Consider the following 25739-nt stretch of genomic DNA (forward strand, 5'->3'; position numbering starts at 1 on the left):
CCACTGTTAAGCTCCGTAAGATTTCATATTTTGGTGATAAATATGCCATTCTTCAGCTTGTCACGAAGGGGAAGACCGAGGGACGTAGAGGGGTCGGAAGAAAACAGCTTTCCTGGCTTCGAAACATCCGAGCATGGACCAGGATTAGAACTGTGGAGGAGCTGTTTCGCACTGCCCAGGATAGGGAAGCTTTCTCCCAAGTGATCGTCAACGTCGGGGGGACCCGACATGACACGTGAAGAAGAAGAAGAAGTATTTTGTTTTTGGCTACTGAAGAGGAAGAAAATAAACTTAATGTTCTGCAGAATTATGAGAGTAATTTTGAGAAAGAATAGATACACTAGGATAAAGTTAATGCTGAAAATATTATTTTCCTGTGGAATAATTGGATGGGGGGGAGCTTTTAACAACAATATTAAACCATTAGAAACTGTTCAAAAATTTATCTTAAAAATAATGCTTCACAGAAATCGCACTTTTTCCTCTTTCCAATTGTTCCAAGAAGCTAAACTTTTGGAAATAAGACAAATATATTGTTTTCAATGTTTAAAATATATCCATTTAAGAACCAAAAAAGGAATCGTGTGCTAGAAATATCACATTGTAAAAACGAATCTATCACAGAGACATGCATATTTTATAGGCCCAAAAATTTTTAATTATTTTTTACTGATGAATATTTCAATGATCCTAAACTTTCAAAATTTTCCTTCTTTTAAAAAACACGCACTACCCTGGATGGTGTCTTTAGTAGATAGGATCAAACTAAAGATATAAACTATTTTTTTCTATGATATATTTTGTTGCCCTTTTTCTTTCTTTCTATTTTCTGGAAAGAGATTATTGGAAAAACACATTTGTATTCATTCTGGCCAACAGCAGTGTCACCGCCAAGGTGTGGCAATTTTGCTTTCAGTAAGAGCGGCTAAATGCTTTGTCAAATGGGAGCCCATCTACTCAGTGAAAACCGAATGCGGCCTATATTTGAAACTTGAAGAAAAAAATATATGCGAACAAAATGCTTTCCAAAAAAAGATTATTGAACTCAAACTGAACTTTTTCGCGAGGTCGACATCCAATCCCATATCATTATACATTATCAAACCAACCTGTTCAGAGAGTTGATACCGTACGCGATCTGGGTGTTATTCTTGATAGCAAACTTACATTTGAGAATCACTTCGATGACATACTGACCCGTGCACATAGAAACCTTGGTTTTGTACTTCGTACATGTCAGGTATTTAAAGATATCGCGTGTATAAAAATGGTCTACTTTGCTCATGTTCGCAGTTTGCTCGAGTATGCCTCTTCTGTTTGGTCTCCGCAATATGTCACACTTAAAGAAAAGTTTGAGATAATAGTGCTGCTCATTTTCGTAACGCACAAGATCGCCCCTGAGTCGCGCCTGCTAACGTCACTCAACATAAACACTCGCGTTTTTATATAGAAAAGCCGGTAAGTGGTTATATATAAATATTTAACAACATTTAGTTCCATGATTTGTTATTTTCGCAGTTTGATTGTAAAGAAATATCAAGTTTTCGCTAATTTAGTTTTTGAAAATTGATAGTGAATATGTGAAACTGAAGGACACTTGTCTTTATAAACGGTTGCGGAAAAGGGTAAGCGCTTTCATTGTAATCTAGATATATTGGATCTAATGGATTAAATCCAGTACTAGATTTAGACATACTTAAAAATATTGTAAATAAATAAAATATTTAAAATTACTAATACTCAGTTTCGTCGACGATTTCTGGTAAATCTCTATTTGTATTCTGTTCGTAATAGCTATCCGGTACTTTGTAATTTGAAGGCGGTCTCATTGGTCCATACACTTTCGCACTAGAATCACTTAAATTTACCAAACTATCGTCTTCTGCTATGCCACTTTCGCACGAAGATTCAACATCTTCGCCCGAAGATTTAACATCTTCGCCCGACGATTTGTCGTCTTCGCACGACGATTTGATGTCTTCGCGCGGCGATGTCACGGCGTCGCGCGGCTTCGCAACAGGGCCGTCACTATCACTAGCGCCACTGGACGCTCTCGCCGACTTATTTCCGCTATTCGACCCGCCGGATTCACTGGCCTCTTCGTCCGAGTCCATCTCTTCGACGAACTCTTCGTTCTCGTCGGTTCGCGTTCGCGCCGGCGCCTTGTACGGCGTTTGTTCTCGGTTCTTGAGTTTGATCCTCTTGCCGATGATAACCGAGGTGCTAGTCTTCTTGACCGCCGGCGTTTTGGCGGGCTCGGCAGCGACGTGCAAAACCAGGGCGGGCAGATCTGCCGGTTTCGCAATGTCGGCGAGACGTTCTGTTTTCGCAAGATCCAACTTTAATTTTTGAATCGCCATCTAAAAAAAAACCTCAAGATTAATAAAAAAAATATATATTTAACAACAAACCATCACAAATTTTGTTATTTGGAACACTACACCCATAATTAATAAATTACAACAGTGCTACTAAAAGTGAGCTGACATTTATTGATAAATACATCTGCCTTCTAATAACATACAAAATGATAAATCAAACCGCTCATACACGCGTTTGTGTAATATTCATGTAAAAAAGTGAATTGAACAGGAATGTTCCGTCTCATACAATGAAATAATATGGACCAAAATAGACACCAAGTCGTTGGAACAATAGGCATAATCCCCCAGTAACTACACACGTGCATTTCCAGAAATTATCAAGCAGCCAGTGGGCCACATGGTGACGGTATCTACCTACTGTCTACAAAAGCTTCTCTTCGGACAACTATATCCCTTTGTTAACCATGGAGTTGAAACAGTGTTTTATTTATTTAGTTTTTTATTGCCTACTTCTTGACATGAACACTTGACAAACTTACTACTATGCTCTATTTCTTGTAAATTTATTGATATCATTTTAACTTTACTAGAACTCCACTTGTCCATGCGCTTTGTAGCTGCCCGATGATTAGTTATCTAGCTTTCATATATCAACTTAAAAATACCTTAATTTTGTACATGGGATCTAGAATTCCAATCGTCTATACGCTTAGGAGCTGCAAGACGTGTTGTAATCTTATTCCTTTTTATTATTATTTTTTTTTTTAAGTATCATTAATACAATAAATTAATTTGTCAATTTTTAAAATATGTAAATGGGGGCTAAATTTCTAACTGTCTATGCGCTCTGTAGCTGCAAAACGTCCTGTAATGTAGCTCCTATCTGTTATATTTTTTTATTGATCTTAATTGAAAACGAGGAACTAGAATCCCAACCGTCCATGCGCTCTGTAGCTGCAAGACGTACTGGGATATTTATTAATTGTACAGCGCCCTTGAGGTGATTTTCACAAAAATGGCGCTATATAAATTATCAAATTACATGTATATATCACGTCATTTTTCCGTTTTTGTCATACATGTATGTTGAAAATAAAAATGAATGATTGGAAATGAAAAATGAGCTTTTAATCATATGAAATCGGGTTGTGGTCCCGTGGCTAGTGTCTCGGACTCACGGACAAGGTATGTGGTTCGAATCCCACTCTACCCCAACTTGATTCCCATTTTCTTATAGTGAGTTATTTACAACTTTTGGTCGGCCTCATGGTGTAATGGCCTATCATGCGAGAGGTCTTGGGTTCGATTCCTGACATGGTTGAAATATTTATTTTAAAAAAGGGTGTTTTCACACCAGAATGTTTCATAGCCCGTGGACTGGCGCACCTGAAGCGCAAAACTGATCATCTCACTTTCTTGTAACAAAAATGGTCGAGATACGCTGCGATTGGTGTACCAATGCAGTGCCCTATGCACCATTAGGTGCGGAAAGGGAATGATGATGATGATGTTATTTATAACATGCTGAAATAGGCCCTCAAAATTTAATATTTGGGTTAATCATATTAATAACACAAATATTTATTATATTAAAAAAAACAACACTTTTAAATGTTAGGCGTAGTCGCATGCACAGTATGTACGTACCGCACTGTAAATGAAAGTTATTGCTTGCTGAACATCATCCGTTTTCAGAGAGCCAAGTTGTTATTTTGCAAATCGCATGACGTTTCTGTCTTCTTTTTGTTCGAATAATCAGCGATTCGGATAATCAGCAATTCGAATAATCAGCTATTCGAATAATCAGCGATTCGGATAATCAGCAATTCGAATAATCAGCTATTCGAATAATCAGCGATTCGGATAATCAGCAATTCGAATAATCAGCGATTCGGATAATCAGCGATTCGGATAATCAGCGATTCGGATAATCAGCAATTCGAATAATCAGCGATTCGGATAATCAGCAATTCGAATAATCAGCGATTCGGATAATCAGCGATTCGGATAGTCAGCAATTCGGATAATCAGCGATTCGGATAATCAGCGATTCGGATAATCAGCGATTCGGATAATCGGCGATTCGAATAATCAGCGATTCAGATAATCAGAGATTCGCATAATCAGCAATTCGGATAATCAGCGAATCGAATAATCAGTAATTCGGATAATCAGCGATTCAAGTAATCAGCGATTCGGATATTCAGCGTTTCGAATAATCAGCGATTGATATAATCAGCGATTCGGATAATCAGCTTTAATCAGCGATTCGGATGATCAGCAATTCGGATATTCGGCGATTCGAATAATTAGCGATTCAAATAATCAGAGAATCGGATAATCGGCGATTCGAATAATTAGCGATTCAAATAATCAGAGAATCGGATAATCGGCGATTCGAATAATAAGCGATTCAAATAATCAGAGATTCGGATATTCTGCGATTCGGATAATCAGCGATTCGAATAATCAGCGATTCAGATAATCAGTTATAATCAGCGATTCGGATAATCAGCAATCTGGATAATAAGCGATTCAAATAATCAGAGATTCGGATATTCTGCGATTCGGATAATCAGCGATTCGAATAATCAGCGATTCAGATAATCAGTTATAATCAACGATTCAGATAATCAAAAATTCGAATAATCAGCGATTGGGAAAATTAGCGATTCGGATAATCAGCAATTCGAATAATCAGCGATTTAGATATTCAGCGATTCGGATAATCAGCAATCTGGATAGTCAGCGATTCGGATAATCAGCTATAATCAGCGATTTGGATAATCAGCGATTCGGAAATCAGCGATTCGAATAATTAGCGATTAAAATAATCAGAGATTCGGATGATCAGCGATTCGGATAATCGGTGATTCGGATAATCAGTGATTCGGATAATCAGTGATTCGGATAATCGGCGATTCAAATAATCAGAGATTCGGATAATCGGCGATTCGAATAATCAGTGATTTGGATATTAAGTGATTCGAATAATCAGCGATTCGGATATTCAGCGATTCGGATGATCAGCGATTCAGATATTCAGTGATTCGGATAATCAGCGATTCGGATTATCAGCAATTCGAATAATCAGCGTTTCGGATAATCAGTGATTCGGATAGTCAGCGATTTGGATAATCAGCGGATTCGTATAATCGGCGATTCGAATAATCAGCGATTCAGATAATCAGAGATTCGAATAATCAGCAATTCGGATAATCGGCGATTCGAATAATCAGCGATTCGGATAGTCAGCGATTCGGATAATCAGCGGATTCGTATAATCGGCGATTCAGATAATCAGAGATTCGAATAATCAGCAATTCGGATAATCGGCGAATCGAATAATCAGTGATTCGGATGATCAGCGATTCGGATATTCAGTGATTCGGATAATCAGCAATTCGAATAATCAGCGTTTCGGATAATCAGCGATTCGGATAGTCAGCGATTCGGATAATCAGCGGATTCATATAATCGGCAATTCAAATAATCAGAGATTCGAATAATCAGCAATTCGGATAATCGGCGAATCGAATAATCAGTGATTCGGATGATCAGTGATTCGGATATTCAGTGATTCGGATAATCAGCAATTCGAATAATCAGCGTTTCGAATAATCAGCGATTCAGATAATCTCAGAGATTCGAATAATCAGCAATTCGGATAATCGGCGAATCGAATAATCAGTGATTCGGATGATCAGTGATTGGGATATTCAGTGATTCGGATAATCAGCAATTCGAATAATCAGCGTTTCGAATAATCAGCGATTCAGATAATCTCAGAGATTCGAATGATCAGCAATTCGGATAATCGGCGAATCGAATAATCAGTGATTCGGATAATCGGCGATTCAAATAATCAGAGATTCGGATAATCGGCGATTCGAATAATCAGTGATTTGGATAATCAGTGATTCGAATAATCAGCGATTCGGATATTCAGCGATTCGGGTAGTCAGCGATTCGGATAATCAGCGGATTCGTATAATCGGCGATTCAAATAATCAGCGATTCAGATAATCAGAGATTCGAATAATCAGCAATTCGGATAATCAGCTATTCGTATAATCGGCGATTCGAAAAATCAGCGATTCAGATAGTCAAAGATTCGAATAATCAGCAATTCGGATAATCGGCGAATCGAATAATCAGTGATCGGATAATCGGCGATTCGAATAATCAGTGATTTGGATAATCAGTGATTCGAATAATCAGAGATTCGGATATTCAGCGATTCGGATGATCAGCGATTCAGATATTCAGTGATTCGGATAATCGGCGATTCGGATAGTCAGCGATTCGGATAATCAGCGATTCGTATAATCGGCGATTCGAATAATCAGCGATTCAGATAATCAGAGATTCGAATAATCAGCAATTCGGATAATCGGCGAATAGAATAATCAGTGATTCGGATAATCAGCGATTCGGATAGTCGGCGATTCGAATAATCAGTGATTTGGATAATCAGTGATTCGGATATTCAGCGATTCGGATGATCAGCGATTCAGATATTCAGTGATTCGGATAATCAGCGATTCGGATAATCAGCAATTCAAATAATCAGCGATTCGGATAATCAGCGATTCGGATATATTTTAGAAAAAAAAAAAATTAGAAAACAGTGAAATTCCTCATTGGAGTTCTACCGTACACAAGCTAGAAAAGACAGGCGTTCTATCCTCCGTAGAAGCGATATTGGTCAATGAGTTGAAAGTGATATACAATGAAATAAAGTCTGTACCTTGGTTTTGGATATTTCCGCCTTGTCAGCGGCACTCTGCTTGTGTAGGCCCTTCATGAATTGGTCGAGGGCATCTTCCTCTCCCGCTTCACTGCCAATGGGGAGCTCCTTGGGGTTGACGGAGCCCCTCAGCTGCGTCAGACGCTCCTCCAGCAAGGATATCTCGCTCTTGAACGAAGCGCATTTATCAACCTGGAAAAAGATCGGGTTATTGATGAAATAAACACGTTTGTGAACCACGTTCACGGTCAAATACAGAGGAGACACCAGGATGAAGAAGTTAAGTGGTTTTTTTATATACGGCAAAACCCTATTTTAACGTTTTTCAAGGGAGTGAGAAAAAAAGTGTAAAACAGAGGAAAACGCTAAAATGTATAAAAAATGTATGGAAAAAATAGGAGTTTCATAAAAATAAAATTGATTTGCTACACTGTAGTGTACATATACTTGTGATAAGTGGAAATTGAGAATATTTTTTTAACCTATTTTCAATGATTTCACTAAAAATATTTTTACAGTTTTCAAACAATATTATGTAATCTGTTTTTTTTATTTGATTTAAAAACAGCATGTTAAAATTATTTTATGTATAAATAAACAAAAAAACCAAAATATAATTTTTAAATTGCATAAAATAATTTTTCCCCTAAATGTTGGGAAATTTGATTTATACGGTATCACTTTTTTCTATGGCATCACTAAAAACAACTTATTATTGTACGCAAATTAAAAATTCTATTTTGTTTTTTTTTTTATTTCATCATCATCATTCCCTTTCCGCACCTAATGGTGCATAGAGCACTGCATTGGTACACCAATCGCAGCGTATCTTGATCATTTTTGTTACACGAAGGTAAGATGATCAGTCTTACGCTTCCGTTACCAGTCCAGGGACTATGGAATATTCTAGTGTGAGAACACCCTTTTTAAATGAATATTTCATATCAACCGTGTCGGGAATCGAACCCGAGACCTCTTGCATGGCAGGCTAACGCGCTGACCATTACACCACGAGGCCGACAATTTTTTTATTTACACATGAAATAATTTTGACGTGCTGTTTTCGAATCAAATAAAAAACAGGTTACATAATATTGTTTGAAAAAATACAAAAATATTTTTAGTGAAATCATTGAAAATAGGTAAAAATAAATTAAAATATTGACAATTTCCACTCATCACCGTTTTTACAATTTTTCTGGAAGTATATTTATTTTTTAAAAAAGAAATATTTGGGGTCTTAAGATTTACCCAAATATTTCATTTTGAGGGCCATTTTCAACGAGTTGTAAATAACTCACTATTAGAAAATTTACACTAGTTTCAGCTCTTTTACTTCACAAAGTCAACAGATGGAAGAGTTGAGGAAATTTGGATGTTCAAACATGGGCAGAATGGTGAATATTACAGTGTGTAAAGTGGCCACTTAAACCAGCCAATGGCAGGTCATAAGCCCTGTAAATGCCTAGACTTCCATATTCCCTTCTCAAAAATGTTTTACCTCTCTGTTGAAATAAATTTTAATTTGAACAACTCCTAGGGAGGAAATCTAGCCAGTCTGCAAGCATTTGGACATAATCAAACATTGTTTTACTGGGGATGCTAGGCTATCAGTCATTATGGAGGAGGAGGGACGTTCATTTGGGTGTTCACTTTTTCCAGGAGATCGGTGGTCGCATACATAACCCAGAAATTCTGATGGATGTAGGTCTGTTCGTACCTGATAACTATCTTCGACAAAGACAGCATCGATTGTTTTACCTACCGCGATGCAGAACCAACCTGCCAATGGTTATGCCGGTTGGTAGAGCAATTTTGCTACTTAATCGCATTGCCTCGATGTCGACATATTTCACGACAGTGGGCCTTCCCTTAGGAAAGCACTTTCTAACTTGTAATTATTCTTTTTGCCTTTTGTTATATTATTTTAATAACATTACTATCTACGGTAATTTGTGATCTATTATTGTATTTAGAATGAATTGGGTCTTTTTTCTGTAATGTTCTAAATATCTGAATAAATAAATTGTTGAATTACTACCTGGTAAAAGAAGAAGTATAGAAATTGGAAAATTGTTTTCAGGCGTTGCCTAGTAGGTGATTTGGTTCAGCCGGATGAATCTCACCCACGTGATAAAGGTTTCAGCTGTTTTACTTCACAAAAGTCAACAGATGGAAGAGTTGAGGAAATTTGGATGTCGAAACATGGGCAGAATGGTGAATGTTTGTAAACAGTGTGTAAAGTGGCCACTTAAACCAGCCAATGACAGGTCATAAGCCCTGTAAATGCCTAGACTCCCATATTCCCTTCTCAAAAATGTTTTCCCTCTCTGTAGAAATAAATTTAAAAATCATTTTATTTTTATGTAATTCCGATTTTTCTCATACATTTTTCAATTCCTCACTTTAATGTTTTCCTCAGTTTTACACATTTTTTTTTGCTCCGTTGAAAAACATAAAAGGGGGGATTTACTGTATTTTTTTTTTGATCATATATTATATTTGTGGTGATATATTCGTATGTCTGAGTCAACTAATTACTCGCCCCAACTCAACACGGGACTTTTGGCCCCATGGAGTTGAGACTTATGTCTCAAAAAATGTGTAAGTAAACTGTTTATGTAAATAAATAAATATAAGAAAATAAACGGAAACATTAGTAGTACCAAGGAGGGGGATGAACTCACCAGTTGCGGGTACGTCAAAGCCACAGTGGACGCACTAGCGTCTTCCTGGCTCTTCATACGAGTTTGCCTCTTCCGCTCCACGGCGCCCGTCCTATCTAGGAAGGTGTCCTCGTCGGAGTCGTAGTAATCATCTTCCTTCCAGTCTTTGCTCTTGCGCTTGCGAGACTCTGTCGAAACATTAAAAAAATAATCAAAAATGAGCTAAAATATAATTTTGTTGCAACGGAGGGCAAATATTTTCGAGAAGGGAATATGGAAGTCCGGGCTTTTACAGGGCCTGTTATTGGCTGGTTTAAGTGGCCACTTTACACACCGTGTAGCATTCACCATTCTGCCTACGTTTAAAACATTCATCATGGGGATGAGATTCACCCGGGTGAACCAATTCACCTACTAGGCGACGCCTAAAAAATATTATTATTTATATCACTACAGAGATGGGTAGTATTTTTGTTTCAAGATTATGGATATTCGAGCATATACAGGGCTTATGACCTGTCATAGGTTGGGTTCAAGTGGCCACTTTTATGTAGAATTCTACAACATTCCCCATTCCGCTTATTAGCGAATATCCATATCGGTGACATTTTTTGGTTTTTGTATATATGTCATGAAACAAGGAAAGCTTTCGCTAGCGCGTTTGGAGCGCCATCTATGTATTTGATATTGAGGTTAAGTATCAAAGCAAATTACTTTATTTATGTAGCTAAGACTCTATCCGAGTTAAATTAATTACTAGTAATCGCCTGCAGATGACTCTGCAATTTATTTTTACTTAATTTTTGACATTTTTAATTTTTGAATTGTATGTGTATAAATATGTAAATATACCAAAAATAATATTGTGTGCCTAAAAAATATTTCTCAATTTTTATACTTCTTTCTATGCCAGTTAGTTTAATCAACAATGCTTCGAGTATGTCCAAATCTTTATAGACAGGCAGGATTTTTTCCCTAGGGAGTGATTTAAATCTGTAAATGCCCTCTGTTGCAAATAACTCATACATCAAACAGCCTCTTCCACAAACTCTGAATTCGGGCAAAGAAATTTCAGGTTTCTGGGCCCCAAAATATTCAATATGCTACCCGAACATTGCAAAACCACGACCCGAATTCAATTTAATAAATTTGTAATAAAATGGTTACTGGATTTAGGTAGAGAAAAATCGGAAAACTTACTAAAAAACATTCTAAAATAATAAATGGTATATATATTGTATAACTTTATAATAAATTAACTAGTAGGAAGTCATGTTATTGTTTATTTTTGCATAAAAATGTCTGCCTTAAAACAGGCTGAACCTAGTTAGGCAGACTAGACATAATCCAGAGAAATCTATTACAGAAGTATGTATGTAGTAGATAAAGAATTTGTAATTTTGGTTAATTTTGTTTATTTTGTTTATTTGTTTAAATTTAATGTTGTGCACACAGTGCTATGTTAATATAAATCTAGACAATATTACGAACAAAAAATAAACCTAACACGGCACCAATTACGTACACAACACAATATATGAAACAACTATCTAACAGTACAACAAGATGTAAGAAAAATTTGTGCTTTGTGTGAATTTACTAGCGATTGTGTTTTTATTGTTGTGAGTATGAAATGTAGTGCGTGGAGTGAGGTGTATGGAGTGATGTGTATGCGATGTGGTGTTTATGTAGTGTGTATTCTGGTAGTACCTAGTTTAGTATTAATTGTTTCTGTTTATTTCAAAAAGGCTAAATGATACTAATATTACAATAACTTTAAACTTTGAAGTAGGGCACACATAATAAACCATTCTTATTATTAACATATTTCAACAGAGATGAAGAACATTTAAGAGAAGGTGATCTAGAAGTCTAGGCATCTACAGGGCTTATGACCTGCCATTGGCTGGTTTAAGTGGCCCGCACTCTCACCCGCATAAATAAAGGTTTCAGCTCTTTAACTTCACAAACATCAACAGATGAAAGAATTGAAGGGATATAGATGTTCAAATATGGGCAGAATGGTGAATGTTACACAGTGTGTAAAGTGGCCACTTAAACCAGCTAATGACAGGTCAAAAGCCCTGTATATGCCTAGACTTCTATATCACCTTCTTTTAAATGTTCTTTATCTCTGTTGTAATATGTTAATGTTAACAGCTCCCCAGGGAGTTGAATCCAGTCCTTGTCTACAAGAATTTGGACATACTCAAAATATTGTTCATTCTTATTATTATGAAATTTTTGTATTCTTTTTTAAATTTTTATTTTTGTTTATTTACAATTTGAAAAAACCCGTTAGGGTTACATTAGAAATTTAATATTGTCTAGTCATTTTATGTCTCGCTAGTCTAGTTAGTTCAGTCATCATGTGCTTTTTCAGATGGATTTTAAATTTGTCTCCAGTAAAAGTTTTCAAGTAGTAAGGTAAGTCGTTGTAGTGTTTAAGTCCATTATGTAGTATTTTTGACTGTCCTGTGTTTGTCTTTGCTTTTCCAATATGATAGTGTTGTTGTTGTCGGGTGTTATATTTGTGTATGTCAGCATTTTTGACTAATATTATGTCGTCGTCTTGTATGTTTCCCAGTGTTATTTTGTGCACAACTTTTAAGGTCTCAATTTTAGTCTATATACATAGACTCACGAAACATCATAGCCACACGAGCAGCGTTAACGTAAATAATTTACCGTGCTTAGCTTGGCGTAGCAGTCCGTGACGGTCGATGATGCGACAGGCCTCCAGAGCGCACTGCACGACGACGTCTTTCTTCTTCCCTTTGTGAATAACCTCCGCGACAACAGGCCGGCCGCGAGCGTCTTCTATAGGCAACTCCACTCTGTAATCAAATTGACATATTATGTTACAATACAGACAACGCTTTTTATTTTTTATTTATTTACTTTCATATAACATACGTAAAATTATAGAATTACTAGCGGACCCGACAGACATTGTCCTGCCCGAACGAACTTGCCTGCTATTACCTCGGTAAAAGACTTTTCAATGATAAGCAGGTACCTATAGTCCTTAAAATATAGCTTTATTAGAATGACATCTGTCAAACTAATTTCATTAGTGATGGTATTTGGTATTCATAGAGTGGGGTAAAGGGACAAGACCGCAGGATGTGTTCAGAAGATTGATTAGGATATCCGCAGCAGCACAGAAGGTAATCAACAATATTAAAAACAAATAATTTTCTATTAAATTTATCATGAACTGATAAAAACTGGGTAATCGGGGATAAATCAAAGAGATTGCAAGGAAAAATAAAAAGGTTATACTCCCTATAGGGAAAATTCCCATCGCGATTGCCAAGCATCAAGAAGAGCATATAAAGTCATTTTTGTATATCAAATTGAGACATTCCTGCAGTTGGGTGTAGACAAACGCCGCCACCAATTACAGAGGAACGCTTTCTTTTTAAGTGGAAATTTGCAGAACGTCCCTGGACCTCCACATTCAAAAAGGACAAGCCCCTTAGAACCGGGAGGACTTCCGTCGAGCGTGTCCTTTATGCTCTAACAAAAGCCAGGAGAGGTTGCCTTTGTCCGCTTTAAATAATTTGCCTTAAATATTGCAATTCACATCAATCTGCCCAACAGCCAAGCTGCGTATCACATGATACCCAAGTAAATTGTTTTGTAATACACCATGGGAAATTACTGATCACTGATCAAAGCGATTTAATCAGTTTTTTCATGCAATCATGAAACTCTGTTTCCAAAAAATTTATATAAAAACGCAAAAACAAGCCTATCATAGTGTGTTTAACACAATTATTCACCAGAAAATAAAACATTTATACTTTTTTTCGTGATAAACATCAAATGAATTATTTTTTATTCGATTAATTTACATTGATCAATTTGTCCCATCTCTAATGTTTTTGTATAATAATGTTACCTTGTAAGAACGTCGTTAATAATTAGGTTTATTTTAATTTAAAAGCTGATTTGATATATTTATGTTGATGTATTTGTCCAGCATTGTATTAAAAAAAAAAATTAACACGCCAGATACTAATGATTTTTCGTGTGTCAATATAAATCACTCCTTAGACGTTACTACAAAGTTATTCGTCAGTTTATCTGACAACTGCCATTCTAATCATGTTACATTTTAGGACTATAGGTACTTGTTTATGATTGAATTCCAAAACATAAAATAATTCATTTTAAAATACACAATTCTTTTTGCAAATTTCAAACTCGGCTCTTCCCACCAACAGGGGAGCACTTTATTCATGAATGCGATTTTCAAAAATGTATTTAAAGTCAGTTTATATTATTTTAGTATTATTTAATTTTTTATTTATTAATTTACACGCCCTACGGGCTTTTACATATATTAGAAATTACATTCAAGTGCAGCAGTGAAACATAAGTATGTAAATTTAGTTAAAATTAAAGATAACATAAGAAAAGCTAAAAGATACAATAATAAGTAAAAATCAGGAAATGTACCAACATAGGTATATATGGGGACATAGAAAAACATTTAATAAATTTACATATGAAAACATACACACATACGTATACATACATATAAGTTTATACATTATTATAGAGATACATGAGAAAACAAAATAGTAAATAAAGAACAATATTAAGAAATTTTATACAAATTAATTTATAACCTTTTGAATACTTAACCTATAATTATATAAAGACAGACGAAATATATCAACTTCACCATACTCGTTACCTAGCCGCTGGCCGCTGGTCGGTATAGTCTAGGTATTGGTGAATTGTAATAATAATTGTGACTGCCAGGAGATTAAAAAAATAACGTTAGCTGCCGAGTATTTCGAACAGGTACTTTTAAGCTGATAACACTAGTTAATTCCAGGACGTCCAATACGCCATTTGCTATTTGATATAAATTTAATAAATCATTTATGATTCTTCTTTTACAAAGAGTTGACATATTTAGTGTACATAATAAATTATCGTAATCAATATTTTCAGTGGGTATATTAAGTTTGTAATTGATGAATCTAAGGAATTTACGTTGTACTCTTTCTAACTTTAAAATATGAACATTGTAATAAGGCGACCAAATTGTTGAATTGAATTCTAAATTACTTCTAACCAAGGCGGTAAATAGCACTTTAAGGGTAGTGATGGAATTAAAATCCTTTACAGTTCGCTGCAAATATCCAAGACATTTTATTGTCTTATTAGTGATGGTATCAATGTGAGGAATAAATGTCAATTTTTCGTCAAAAACTATCCCCAAACCTTTATTTGTGTAACTCTTCCCAGATTGATATTATTAATGTTGTAATCGAATATTATGGGTTTTTTACTTCTTGTAAATGATATTACACAACACTCGTCGACATTTAAGTAAAGTTCATTTTTCTGGCACCAGTTGTACAGCCTTACCAAATTAGACTGAAGAGCTCCACAATCGGTATCAGAGGTAACAGTTTTTGAAGTTTTAAGATCGCCGGCAAAGAGAAGAATGTCTACTTTCTCAAATATCGACACAATGTCTTATTACTTAAAATCCAATAAAAATAAATAGATAGGAAGAAATTATAAGGAATTTAAGGATAGAATCTGATTGGGATCCATAAAAAGCTAATGTTGTTTGTAAACATTCAAAAACCAACATTTTTTAAACATAAAAAAACATCATTCCATTTTTTTGTACATGCATTCTCGTCGAATGCTACCCTGGTAGGTCGATGAAAAAAATATTTAAGCTTCTAACTTTTTTTCACACATTCGATTAAAAGTTTTGATATCTACGAACACGCACAGCGCAAAGATCTACATTTCGCTGAAAACCGCACGTAAATCGGTTAAGCCGTTTAGGGGAAGTTCAGTGACATCACATGTAAAGAAGAATTATACATGTAAAGATACAAAGTTGCTTTGATTATCTAACTAGGGTTATTTACCTCGTTCTAAGCGTCAAAAAAAAAACAGTAATCAATAAATCAAGGTGGTAGACATAGTGAAAATATAGTAAAAAACATATTTAACCCTTTATAGGACAAAGGCCGAAATTGGTTTATATATTACCCAGTCGCTTTAAGGGTCATATTTCCAATACCGCCCATAGAAATTTCAACGATTTAACTTCAATACGTCCTCCAGAACGGTCGTTGGTTAAGGCTGCAGTCTGGTCAAACGAACGCAAAATTAGGAAACCATACGATTTTGCCATTTAAAAACAAATTTAATTGCGCAATAACAAAAAAAATTAAAAACGTATATTAGATAAAAACAATTTTTTTTTTGTTAAAAATATACTTAAAAATTTTATGTAACTAAAATATAATTACTTTTAGACCGGCAGATTACGCCATTTCAAATTGAGATTAAGCTTAGGTATCTGGGATCTCGATAAAGACTAAGTATTAAACTAAAATATGTTGTAATAATTTGAAGATAATAAATTGAACGTGAAAGTGGCCGCAGCCAAATTTTTTTTTTGTTTTTGAAAAGAAATACAAGCATTTTAAATCTCATACATTTTTGTGACATTTTCGTTTATTTTTACTAAGTTATGCCTTCAGTAATACTCAGAAAAAAAAAAATTAAAATACTTTATATTATTGTTATCAAAAACATTTTTCACTTTGCTTTGTGGTATGACATTTTACACTTATTTGTTTATAAATTTGTATAAACCACTTAATTTTTTTTAAATTACACTTCGACCGGTTTCGAGGTTACTACCTCATCGTCAGGAATTTAACTAACTTATAATTACACGCGTTGCTATTTATATAATAAAATATTGTATGAAAGACAACGATTAGAAATTAGTAAAGCCATTGATCAAAAACTTCAAATAATAAATAATCAATTAAATTTAACTTCGAGTCCTCTTTTAAAACTATTCCAGTTATGATTTATTTTATCTTCTTTCTCTCTCTTTCTTTCAATTTTCTATCTCTTTCATACAATATTTTATTATATAAATAGCAACGCGTGTAATTATAAGTTAGTTAAATTCCTGACGATGAGGTAGTAACCTCGAAACCGGTCGAAGTGTAATTTTAAAAAAATTAAGTGGTTTATACAAATTTATAAACAAATAAGTGTATAATACTTTAGTTGAAACCTTTTTTTACAGAATTGTATTCTCTTTTTTTGAAAAAAGAAGATAATTCTGGTTGTAATATTCAATTTAAAACAATATCTTATGGACTTGTTTATGACCTTCAGACCAGGATTATCGAAAACGATTAGGGCTGGCTTTTTTTACTTTACATTTGTGTTACGATTATATTTTTTTCCATCTGGCAACATTGCGCGGCGGCTTCACGAATGCGCGCGACGAAAGTGAGGCGTAGTAGGGGGATTTTCGGACACAGTCCGATGTATTCAAATATAATTCTACGCTCCTTCTGGACTATTCTTAAATCCATGAAAGGGACAGTATACGAAATACTGTCCAGGAAAATAACAAGTCGAGTTCTGATCACTTACCGGCACACAAACTGGCCAGGCGCTCTCTCCTGGCAGTCGTACTCCAGCGGAACTCCTTCCCTCTCCATGTACCCCCGCAGGGTCTTCTTGGGGTCATCGAGGTACAGCTCCTCGTTGGTGGACACGGCAAACGGATTGTCAGACAGGTCTGGCTCGTCTTCCGCGTCCTCAGCTGGAAGGGACATTTGTAAAAAAAATAAAATATATAGAAACTTGCATATTGATCAACATCGTTTCTTTATCCGGTAATTAATTATATATTCAAAGAAGCCCAACGTCTCTGGGTATGAACTGAATAGTGATGGGTAATTACTAATCACTGACCATGTACCGATCAAATCGATTTTATCAGTTTTTTCATGCAAACATAAAACTCTGTTTAAGAAAATTAATATAAAAACGCAAAAACAAGCCTATTATAGTGTGTTTAAGACAATTATTTACCAAAAAAAAAGACATTTTTTTTTATTTTATGAACATCAAATGAATTATTTTTTTATTCAATCAATTTACATTGATAAATTTGTCCCATCCTAACGTTTTTGCAAAATGATGTAACCTTGTAAGAACGTCGTTAATAATTACGTTTATTTTGGTTTTTTCTTTAATTTTAAAGCTGATTTTATATATTTATGTTGATGTATATGTCAAGCATTGTATTAAAAAAATAAATTAACAAGACAGATACTAATGATTTTTCGTGTGTCAATATAACTCCTTAAACGTTACTACAAAGTTATGTCGTCACTTTTGCTGACAACTGTCATTCTAATCAAGCTAAATTTCAAGGACTATAGTTGCGCAACTAAGTTTCCGGGTCGCACACATAGATGGCACTAGCGGCACGTGTAGTGAACATACATGTCAGAAGTTGTGTTTGTTTTATAGGTTAAACAGCTGTCAACAATAATCAGTCGTAATACCAACACAAATCGCAATGAAAAAATATGTATTTTAACGACAGGTCATAAGCCCTGTAAATGCCTAGACATCCATATTACTGTGTCTAATAGTGTTTCGTGTTTTCTGTCAATCTCTAACTGGGGTAGGAGCTCCAACCCTCAGCAACCAAAATCCTACATATTATTCGTTCCAACTCTATAGGACTAACATCCTGTGTTAAGTCAAGACTTTGTCTCAATAAATGTAAACAAATTTGCTTTTGAATGAATAAATAAATTATTTTAGCCGTCTTTGCGTGGTTAGCAGTCATCATTCCTCTGCCAGTTGGCTCTAAAACCCAGTTGTGGACGGCTAATCTAGCTTAGTTAAAAGTAAAACAATATTAAGAATAAATGTACGAAGATAGACTCACCCATCCCCCAAGAAACTCCGCCGTCCTCCTCTTCGTGCGTTTTCCCCTCCTGTTTTGCTTTGATCAAATCTAATTTTCGTGCTAGCCTTTGCTGTTTCATTTCTGTTAGAGTTAATTCAGATTCCTCTTCTGTGTCATCTTCGGGACCCTAGAAAATTACAATTTTAAAAATGTATTACAAGTGGCAGCTTTATCATCATCATCAGTGGCGCTATAGCACGTTGTGAGCCCTGGCCTCCTCCAGAATTTGTCTCCATTCATCAATGCACCCCGCGGCCCTTCTCCATTTCGTCAGGCCAATCGCTCTAATGTCACTCTCCACATTATCCGGCCATCTTCATTTTGGTCTGCCTCTGCTTCGTCTGCCTTCCGGAGTGGTATAAATAATCTTTTTGGGGTACGGTTATCATTCATTCTGCGCACATGGCCCGACCATTGTAATCTTCTTATTTTTATGAATTGTGCAATGTTGGGTTCACCATACAGTGCCTCTAATTCATGATTATACCGTCTCCTCTACACTCCGTTTTGGTTGACTGCACCAAATATCTTCCTTAATATTTTCCTTTCAAATACTAATACCATATTTTCATCTCTTTTGGTCATAACCCAGCATTCGGCACCATATGCAATGACCGGTCTGAGGAGAGTTTTGTAAATAATGGTCTTAGTTTTTTGGCAGGTTCATCTCTGTTGAAAATACAGTAAAACCTCGTTTTTACATTCCTCAATTTTGCATTTTCCCGCTTTTTACGTACATACGTCAAGTTAAAGTTTTTCACAAATATAATGAGAGAACATGTTACACAGTAAAGAGAAAAATAATATATTATATAAGACATGAGAAACAGCTCGTAAGAAGGTTAAGGGATGAGAAAATAGATTGGAGGAGGGGAGGAGAGGGATTTTCATAATATAGTTGACTAATTCAAAATTTTGATATAATAATAAAATAAACACAATTAAAGATACATAAACTTATTACACACTGACAAATAAAGTTTCATTTAACAGTATTTCAAAAAGTTTTTTTTTTTAAGTCACAGGATTTTGTATTAAAAATATCTAAATGGGGACAAAGTAAATTAAATCTGGAGCAGCTACGATAAATAAACGAGCTTTGAACATAATTTTTTTGGGCGATGAATTATAAAAAAAAATTACTTGTCGTGTTGACTTTACGGGACAATTGATTGAAATACACTCCGAGAGATATGGACTATCGATAAAATTGTTAAAAATTTTGAAGAGGAAAGACAGATCAGATATGCTTCTACGTTTAGTAAATAAAGTTTAACTATGAAAGGAAGAAGAGTCTTCGTACGAGTCAAAATATGTAAAAGATTTACGATCCAGAAGTTTAAGGAATCTATTCTGTATTTTATCTAGTTGTGATATATAAATGAAAACATTTCTATACAATATCTGTTACGGACGTCAAAACGGAAAGCGGCCCTTGTAGGGACCGCCACTGCGCTAGGCTAGGCTAAGTGTTTAGAATTAGGGATCTCGGTATGTGTTAGAAATGAGCTGCCCCTCCAATAAAGACTAGTATTTGTCACATTCGGGGGTGGCCTTTTCCATACCGAGACATTTAGAATATTTAGTTTGTAAATTAGTTTTAAGTATATTTTTTAATTCCATTGTTTTGCGCTGCGTTGCCGCCGCAAGAATGCCGTGAGAACTGGAGGGGGTAGTGCCTATATACGTGGAAGGAGGGAGACAGATAGAGAGGGCGTGCGGCCTTCGCTATCGCTCTCTCTCTCTTCGCGCAGCATGCGATGGCTAGGCCCGCTCGGCGGGGTGAATGGTGGGGCACGTAGCGCGAACGGTATATAACATGTACAATTGAAAATAAACGACACTTCTTCTCTGACGTTTGGCTTTTACTCATCTCTACTCGCTGCTCCCCGACCCCGCTTTCTACTCGATTCTACTTCACTTCGCTTGACACCTTCGCTTCACCCTGGACTTGGATTTTGGACTTCACGGCGAACCGGCAACTTCAACCCGAAGTAAGAGGCCCTTCTGAGGACATCTCCGGCCCTGACGAGTTAACAAGATCGCCTAGCCTCCGCTGCCTTACAATCAGTGGATCGGGACGTGTGCGTTATTGATTTTGAACTCACAATTGATTATTCGAAATCCATTTCATATATTTTTATAGTACGTGATATTTCCCTACTCTTTATATGGTTGGTCACACAAATACTATCTTTTTTTTTAAATTTAAAATACCTGCAAAATATACTGTCTCGTGCTGCAGCCGAGTTTGACGAGATGGCCGACCATGACTCGGGCGTAATGGTTGGGCTTCACGCGAACCTTGTTCACGTAGGAGCCGTGCGAGCTGCCGAGGTCGTACAAGTAGAAGCCGCACGGCCGTTTGTCTTCGCCCTCGAACGCCTTATACTGCATCACCGCGTGGTGTCTGGAATTTCATAAACGCCAATTTGGTTCAATCAAATTATTTCAATCGATACGTAAATGTATAATGGAAGAATCGAAAATCGAGACCCAGTATTAATTATATTTACCATCCCATTTTTTATTAACAAAACAAATTTAGATTCAGTAGTATAATAATTCACCAAAGCAATTGCAACAAAATTAACTGCGATCTAACATGTTCAGTACTTGATACAACAGATAAAATTAAATATCTCGGTGTATACATAGATCAAAACTTCAATTGGAAAGACCATATTAGTGAACTAGTTAAACGAATTAGAAAATGTATATTCATATTTATTAGATTAAGGAATATTTTAAAAATCAATAATTTAAAAATAGCCTTTTACTGAATTGTACAATCTTTGTTACAATATGGAATTGTTGGATGGGGTGGTATAATAAATTCCATTATACAAATTTATAAAGAAGAAAAAATAAAAGAATTTGAGATGAATAAGTCACTCAGATACCAACATAATATTAAAATCCCTAAATTCTACACAAGTCATGGTCAAAATAGCTTTGTCTTCAAGGGTGTAAAAAATTATAATAATCTCCCCAATGAACTAAAAACTATTAAAAATAATATATCAACAATTAAATTTAAAGTAAATCTAAAGAAATTTTTTGGACACGTATAAAAACTGCAATAAATATTAATTAGTATGAATTTATTATTGTTTTATGTTTATTCTTTATTTATCCTATGTTTTTCTTTTTCTTTTCATGTACTCGTATTAAAATTACATAAACTCTTATAAATAAACAATTAAAACAGTGTAAGTCACTCTCCAAGCACAAGAGTTAGTCTCTTTTTTTGGAGAGTTACAGTGATAAAATTTACGAGATGAGTAAACGTAGTTATGTTTAGAATTTTACAAAAAACTTATACTTTTTTATGAAATTTATGAATAAAAAAAATATTTATTCAATTAATATTTAAAAAATCAATCATTTAAAAATAGCTTATTACTCAAGTGTACAATCTTTGTTACAATATGGAATTGTTGGATGGGGTGGTTGAATGAATTCCATTATACAAATTTATAAAGAAGAAAAAATAAAAGAATTTGAGATGAATAAGTCACTCAGATACCAACATAATATTAAAATCCCTAAATTCCACACAAGTCATGGTCAAAATAGCTTTGTCTTCAAAGGTGTAAAAAACTATAATAATCTCCCCAAAGAACTAAAAACTATTAAAAATAATATATCAACAATTAAATTTAAAGTAAATCTTAAGAACTTTTTTGGACACGTATAAAAACTGCAATAAATATTAATTAGCATGAATTTATTATTATTTTAAGTTTTTTTCTATTTATATGATGTTTTTTTTTTCTCATGTACTCGTATATTCAAAATTATATAAACTCTTATAAATAAACAACTACAACAGTGTAAGTCACTCTCAAAGCACAAGAGTTAGTCTCATTTTTGGAGAGTTACAGTGATAACATTTACTAGATGTATAAAAGTAGATCTGTATGGAATTTCAAAAAAACATGTACCTTTTATGAAATGTATTAATAAAAAAATAAAATAAAAAAGATAATAAAGTTATTAGATGCATTGTGTATCGGATACACATCATCGGGAAGGGAGAATTAATGCATATTTAGGGCATGTTTCAAAAATATGTAAAATGTTTCCCCCAGCATAGGACACTCCAGTAAATTATAAAAGAAAAATTAAATATAGTTTTTTATACAATATTAATTTACCTGGAGATCGTCGGATGTGCCATCACTATATCGTTCACGCACAGTCTCCCAAAGACGTGGAATGGCTTCATCGTCAGGTCGATAGTCTCCAATATGGTTCCCGATTTCAGGACCTCGAAACAGTATCCGGATTCTAGAAAAAATCATAACTGTATTGATTAATCATGGCTATGTCAAAATCCAGAATATCATGAAATATCTATATCTTCCTCCCAAAAACTCTGCAATCGAGAGTACACCGATAATACAGTTGTTATAATTGACGATTTAGTCGGGGTTCTTCAATTCACTGTGGATAGCAGGGGCGAATCGTCTAAATAAGTTATTATGCACAGCTTATCATTATTATAGTAACATGTTTTTGGGTTTTCCCTAATCAAATATTTTTAATAATCAATTGCAAAAGAGAGGGAAAACATTATTGAGAAGGGAATATGAGAGTCTAGGCATTTACTGGGCTTATGATCTGTCATTGGCTGGTTGAAGTAGCCACTTTACAAACTGTGTAACATTTTAAGCCCATGTTTAAACATCCACATTTCCTCAACTCTTCCATCTGTTGACTTTTGTGAAGTAATGTTTTCCCTCTCTGTTGCAATAGATTTGAATATGAATGACTCCCTAGGGAGGAAATTCAGGCAGTCTGCAAGCATTTGGACATAATCCAATGTTTTTGAATTAACTACCTGGTAAAAGAAGAGGTATAAAAATTGGGAAATTGTTTTCAGGCGTTGCCTAGTAGGTGGTTTGGTTCAGCAAGATGAATCTCACCCACATTATTTTTATTTATTTTAATTATAAATCATATAACACAAAGTATTTTACAAGTAAAATAGGTTGAACTGTATTCCCAGGAGTTACAACAACTCAATTCGGGACATAAATAATATTAACATAAAAAAAATAACACATATTGAGAACAAAGAAAAAAAGCAAGTTTAGCACCTTTATAACTAAATATAGCACAACAATATATAAGCAAAAAACCTTTTCTTACACACGCAGAATAAATATATTAAAAAACGCTTTTAAGAATAAAAAAGTAGTGAATCTACTAAGGGAGATAAGGTCATTAACATCACATGCAATGCAGATGATGCAGCCATAGTGATGATGAGAACATATCCATCTCAGTTAGTAAACATCTGGATGCCTAAGAAATGTCGTATAGTACAATGAACACAAGATTATTGGAAACATAATTCGGATACACAAAACGTGTGTCAGACCGATCATAGTGTATACAACAGAGGCGAGGATAGAGAAAATAAAAAATACTAAAAACCAAGTAGAAAAACTGAAAAGAAAAATCAATTGATAAAAGTTTCAGCTCATTTACTATATATATATATATGTATATATATCTAAAAGTTTAGCTTCTTGGAACTTTCTTGGAAAAGTGAGATTTTTGTGAAGCATTATTTTTAAGATAAATTTTTGAACAGTTTCTAATGGTTTAATATGGTTGTTTAATTAAATACGAATAAAAGAGTTTCAATAAAGATAAGCAATACTTGATGAATATTATGTAAATATTTTTTACCGGGTGGCGGGAGACCGGACCACTGTGGTTCTTTGTACGGAAGGGGAATGCTTTTTTCTTTCAACAGTTGTGACGGAGATAGCAAATCCTTCGGATTTACTTTTTCTTTGCCGGACCTATATTCTGACGAAGTCTGGGCAGAGTCTTCGCCGGCTGGTCGCACTATTTTGCGCGGCCCTTTGCCAATTTTTCCGACAAAAATCGGCTTTTTGAATTCTACAAACTCCTCGGGTGGCTTGACATCGGGTTCTTTGTCTTCCTCCATTACTTCGGCTATCGAAATAAGGAAAAACCTTACTACGCTCGTCAAACGTTAAGTTATCGTCCGAATACCGTAGCTTTCAGGAAATTTAAACTTTAACCACGATGAACGAAATCTCACAGATTATATCTGACATTTTGAATTCTACTAGACCATAGAAATAGCCAAAGACAAAGGAGGGAAATAATATTCCAAAAACAAGTAAATATCAAAAATGTTTTTAGTTTGTCCAAAATTTTGTAGACAAGGACTGGATTAAACCTCCCTAGGGAGCTATTAACATTTACATATTACAACAGAGAAGAAGAACTTTTTTGAGAACGGAATATGGAAGTCTGGTAATTTACATCTTGTTCTTCATCTCTGTTGTAATTTGTTACTATTAACAGCTACCTAGGGGGTTGAATCAAGTCCTTGTTTACAAAAATTCGTTCAAACTTTAAACATTTTTAATGAATACACCCAGTTCAAGAAGCATTATAAAAATTCAAAAATATTTTGAGGCGTTGCCTAGTATGTAGGTGAAATAAATTGATCTTACATACACAACAATTAAGGTTTCAGCTCTTTAATTTCATAAAAATCAACAGATAGAAAATTTGTGTTTTGGTCTGTTGGACAAAAACAAATTGAAGACAGAATTTTGGTTCCATAGAGTTTAATACATATACATAAATATTCGGATAATTCATATAGCGCCATTTTTGTGAAAATCATCTCAATGTTATAAGTATATCAATAAATGTTACACAAATATATTAATTTTTATTTTAAAAAGTAGCAGTATTTTAATTACTGACAAAGAAAACAAACCAAACAAACCATAGAACTTACTATGGTTTTCATTCCCTTATGCCCAGAATCACCTAGAATTCTTAAGTCAGGCAACAAACATACCAGTCTTGATTTCTTTGATAACAAGTTGTCTTCTTTCAAACGATCACTAAATCACATTCAATTATAAACATCTCTCTCCCGCTTCCACTCCCACCAAGTCTACTACATACCATTGTGTCTTCTACTTTCCTTTATAATTATTTTCTTAATATAAATATGTCCTTAAAAATGCCCATTCGGCGTAAATAAAAATACTTTTTATTTTATTACATGAAGTTTAGATGATCAGACTTACGCTTCGGGTACCAGTCCAGGGATAATGAAATATTCAAGTGTAAAAATAGCGTTTTCAATCAATATTTCAGATTTTCGGGAATCGAACCAGAGGCCTAATTATAAAAATAACTGT

At 34.6% G+C, this 25739-nt stretch overlaps 1 protein-coding gene across 1 annotated transcript; it reads right to left on the bottom strand.

The window, feature by feature from the left end:
* Positions 1-809: 809 nt before the first annotated feature.
* LOC148275711 (kanadaptin) lies at positions 810-24644 on the bottom strand. Its single transcript, XM_088235315.1, has 9 exons — positions 24232-24644; positions 22689-22821; positions 20746-20938; positions 18508-18655; positions 17193-17364; positions 12429-12577; positions 9762-9928; positions 7075-7266; positions 810-2360 (listed from the first exon to the last, which is right to left on the bottom strand). Exons 1-9 carry the CDS (start codon positions 24494-24496, stop codon positions 1734-1736), a joined length of 2046 nt encoding a protein of 681 aa, XP_088091441.1. The 5' UTR covers positions 24497-24644; the 3' UTR covers positions 810-1733.
* Positions 24645-25739: the final 1095 nt, after the last annotated feature.

This window comes from Micrasema longulum, unplaced genomic scaffold (genome assembly GCF_059751315.1).
Source record: "Micrasema longulum isolate JH-2025_06_02 unplaced genomic scaffold, ASM5975131v1 h1tg001358l, whole genome shotgun sequence".
Taxonomy (NCBI): Eukaryota; Metazoa; Arthropoda; class Insecta; order Trichoptera; family Brachycentridae; genus Micrasema; species Micrasema longulum.